The 2,662-nt window shown below is 38.9% G+C and overlaps 1 protein-coding gene across 1 annotated transcript in view; it reads left to right on the top strand.

Annotated features, from left to right (window-relative positions):
- Positions 1–2,265, top strand: part of LOC125828024 (uncharacterized) — a 2,526-nt gene extending 261 nt beyond the window's left edge. Inside the window, exon 2 of the mRNA XM_049507329.1 lies at positions 4–2,265. Within this exon, the coding sequence (XP_049363286.1) occupies positions 4–2,104 (2,101 nt within the window). The 3' untranslated portion in view covers positions 2,105–2,265. The remainder of the gene's footprint in view (positions 1–3) is intronic.
- The last annotated feature ends 397 nt before the right edge of the window (positions 2,266–2,662 follow it).

Here is a 2,662-nt window from a genome sequence, read left to right as displayed (position 1 = left end):
TAGGGTTCTTCTTGAGAGGTTGTTTGCCCAGACCCAGAAACTAGAACAACAGATTGGCAGAAATATTTATTTTCCTCAGGTTGCTGAGCTGGGACTAAATCTTGGCAAGCTAGAGTCGGATTTGCAGGATGCTCTTGCAGCCTTGAAGAAAAAGGAAGAAGATATTCAAGATACAGAGAGAAAAGTATTGATGGAGTACAATGAATTAAACCGTGCAAAGATAGAATTGGAGCAACGTGTGGAGGAGATGGCAGTTGCTAATTCTAGGCAGGAAAAACTGGAAAATGAGCTAAGGCAGGCTAATCTGATCTTAGTATCTCAAGCTGCAGAAATTGAAGATCTAAAGTTTCGTTTCAACGAGATAGATCAGGAGATATCTGCTGCGCAAACAGCCCTAGTTTCAAAAGAAGATGAAATAAATAAAATGATGATTGAGTTGAAGAATAAAAGTGATGAAGCGGCTAATACTGAATCACAACTCAGAACCAAGGGTGAACTACTCGATACAGCAAATGAAGTAGTTCAAAGACAGGAGGTTGAACTACAAAATCTCCGAAGAGAAATTCAAGAGAAAGAGAAAGAGCTACAAGTCTTCTTGACGATGCAGAAAACCGAAGAAGAGAAACTTAAAGTTTCCAAATCCAATTTGGAGAAGCAGGCAATGGATTGGCTCATAGCAAAGCAAGAAATGAAGAAATTGGAAGAGGAAACATCTAAATATGGTGGAGAAGCAAATCGGTCCCTAGAGGATTTCAGAAGAGTCAAGAAGCTACTTGCCAATGTAAGGTCTGAGTTAGTCTCATCTCAGAGAGCTTTGACATCCTCTAGAAAGAAAATGGAAGAGCAGGAAAATCTATTAGAAGATTGTCTCGAAGAACTTGAAGAGCAGAGAAGAAGTGTTATGTCTTACATGACAAGTTTGAAAGAAGCTCAAAATGAGGTAGAGAATGAGAAAGTGCAACTTACGGTTGCTGAAGCTCGAAACAAAGAACTTGAGAGGGATTTATCCATAGAAAAGGAGCTCGTTGAGGAGTTGCAGACTGAGAATAATATTAAGAAATCTTCTCTGCATGTAGCTATCAATGAAAAATCTGCTCTCCAGGAGGAGCTTGACTGTAAGAGTGCAGAGTTCGGAGAAACACAGAATCTTCTTCAGGTTAAAGAGTCAGAGCTAGTAGATGCTAGATTAGAGATTCAGCACTTGAAGTCTCAGTGCGCTTCTCTTCAGCTGATGTTGGAAGAAAAAGATAAGGAACTTCTGGATTCAAGAAAGACATTAGATGAACTAAATCAGGAAATAGCTGAGCTGAGGGTGAACATGAACAGTCAAGAACAGCAACTTATTCAGGCAACAAGTATGTTGAAAGAAAAAGAGGAATCCATGCAGATAATGCAACTTGAGTTAAATGATACAAAAATGAAATATTCAGAAGCTGAGACCGTTGTGGAACATATGGTAGACCTGACTAACAAATTGGTTATTTCTGTTAAGGATGACGTGTTGAGCCCACTCAGTCACACAGATGAAATGTGGTCATCTCAGCTGGTGGAGAAACCAACTGATGCTTTTATGTGGCACAAAAACCAGCTTGAAAATGAACTTGAGTTAACCAGAGAAAGCCTGAGGAGTAGAGAAATGGATTCTCTTGCAGCACAAAGGGCTCTTAAACTCAAAGAGCAGGAGCTCAAAATAGTTCGTCAAAAATTAAATGATAGGGAGGAAGAAATAAATAAAATGAAGAATATGACCCGGGACGCGGATGGCCTAAGGCAATCTTATGTTTTGGCACAGGAAAGAACAGGTGAAAAGAGCACTGGAGATCTGGCAGTTGAAAAGCTCCAATTCGAAGGAGCTTTGGAAGTTGAAGCTGCAACCAGTGCTCTCCAGAAACTCGCTGAACTCAGCCGTGACCTTTTGAATAAAGCTAGTTTGACCATTGAGGCTGACTATGATAGCAGCCTTTTGTTGGTTGACATCCCAGAAACTGCAGCAAATGTCTCTAGCAGTTTTGAGTGTCTTGCTGAAGTTTATTCAGAGATGGCACAACTTTCAGCTTTGAGTGAGAAGCTAGTGAAAGAAGCTGGTATTTTATGCCCCCAGTAGAGTTTAATGAAATTAATGATAGTTCTCTACACATGCCTCTAACCATTTGCTTGCCTACAGTTGCGAATGAGCGTAGGATATTTGTTTGCTGTTTTAACTCTTCCTGGATACAAGTTTATAATTGTTTCATTTATCCTTGTATGCGATAGTGAGAATTCTGGGAGAACATATTTTTTTATGTTTGGTGCTCATTTTGGTAGATCAATGATATAAAAAAAGTGGAGGGAGAAGCACTTTCACTTTGTAGTTTTTTTTGGATCAAAATATCTAGGGAGTTGCAATCTCATGAAAAGCTATTAGAAGATTGAGTAGGAAGGAATATTCCAATTTTCTCATGTTTTGGAAAATATTTTACAAATCAACTTATTTTTCTCAAATTTAAGGGAAAATGACTTGTCTCCAAAAATTAAGGAAAATATTTTTTAAAACTCTTTTAAAACCTCACATCTCGGCTTTTCATCCTAACTCAAGTGTCGAGTACCAATTCCCGATACTAATACAAGATCCGATTCTTGATTCTCAATTTGGGACTCGACTCCCGACCTCAATGCGAGACAC

This window comes from Solanum verrucosum, unplaced genomic scaffold, assembly GCF_900185275.1.
Source record: "Solanum verrucosum unplaced genomic scaffold, falcon-dt-bn FXZP01000136.1, whole genome shotgun sequence".
Classification (NCBI taxonomy): domain Eukaryota; kingdom Viridiplantae; phylum Streptophyta; class Magnoliopsida; order Solanales; family Solanaceae; genus Solanum; species Solanum verrucosum.
Note: the sequence above shows the minus strand (reverse complement) of the source record. Positions and strands in the feature narration are given on the sequence as shown.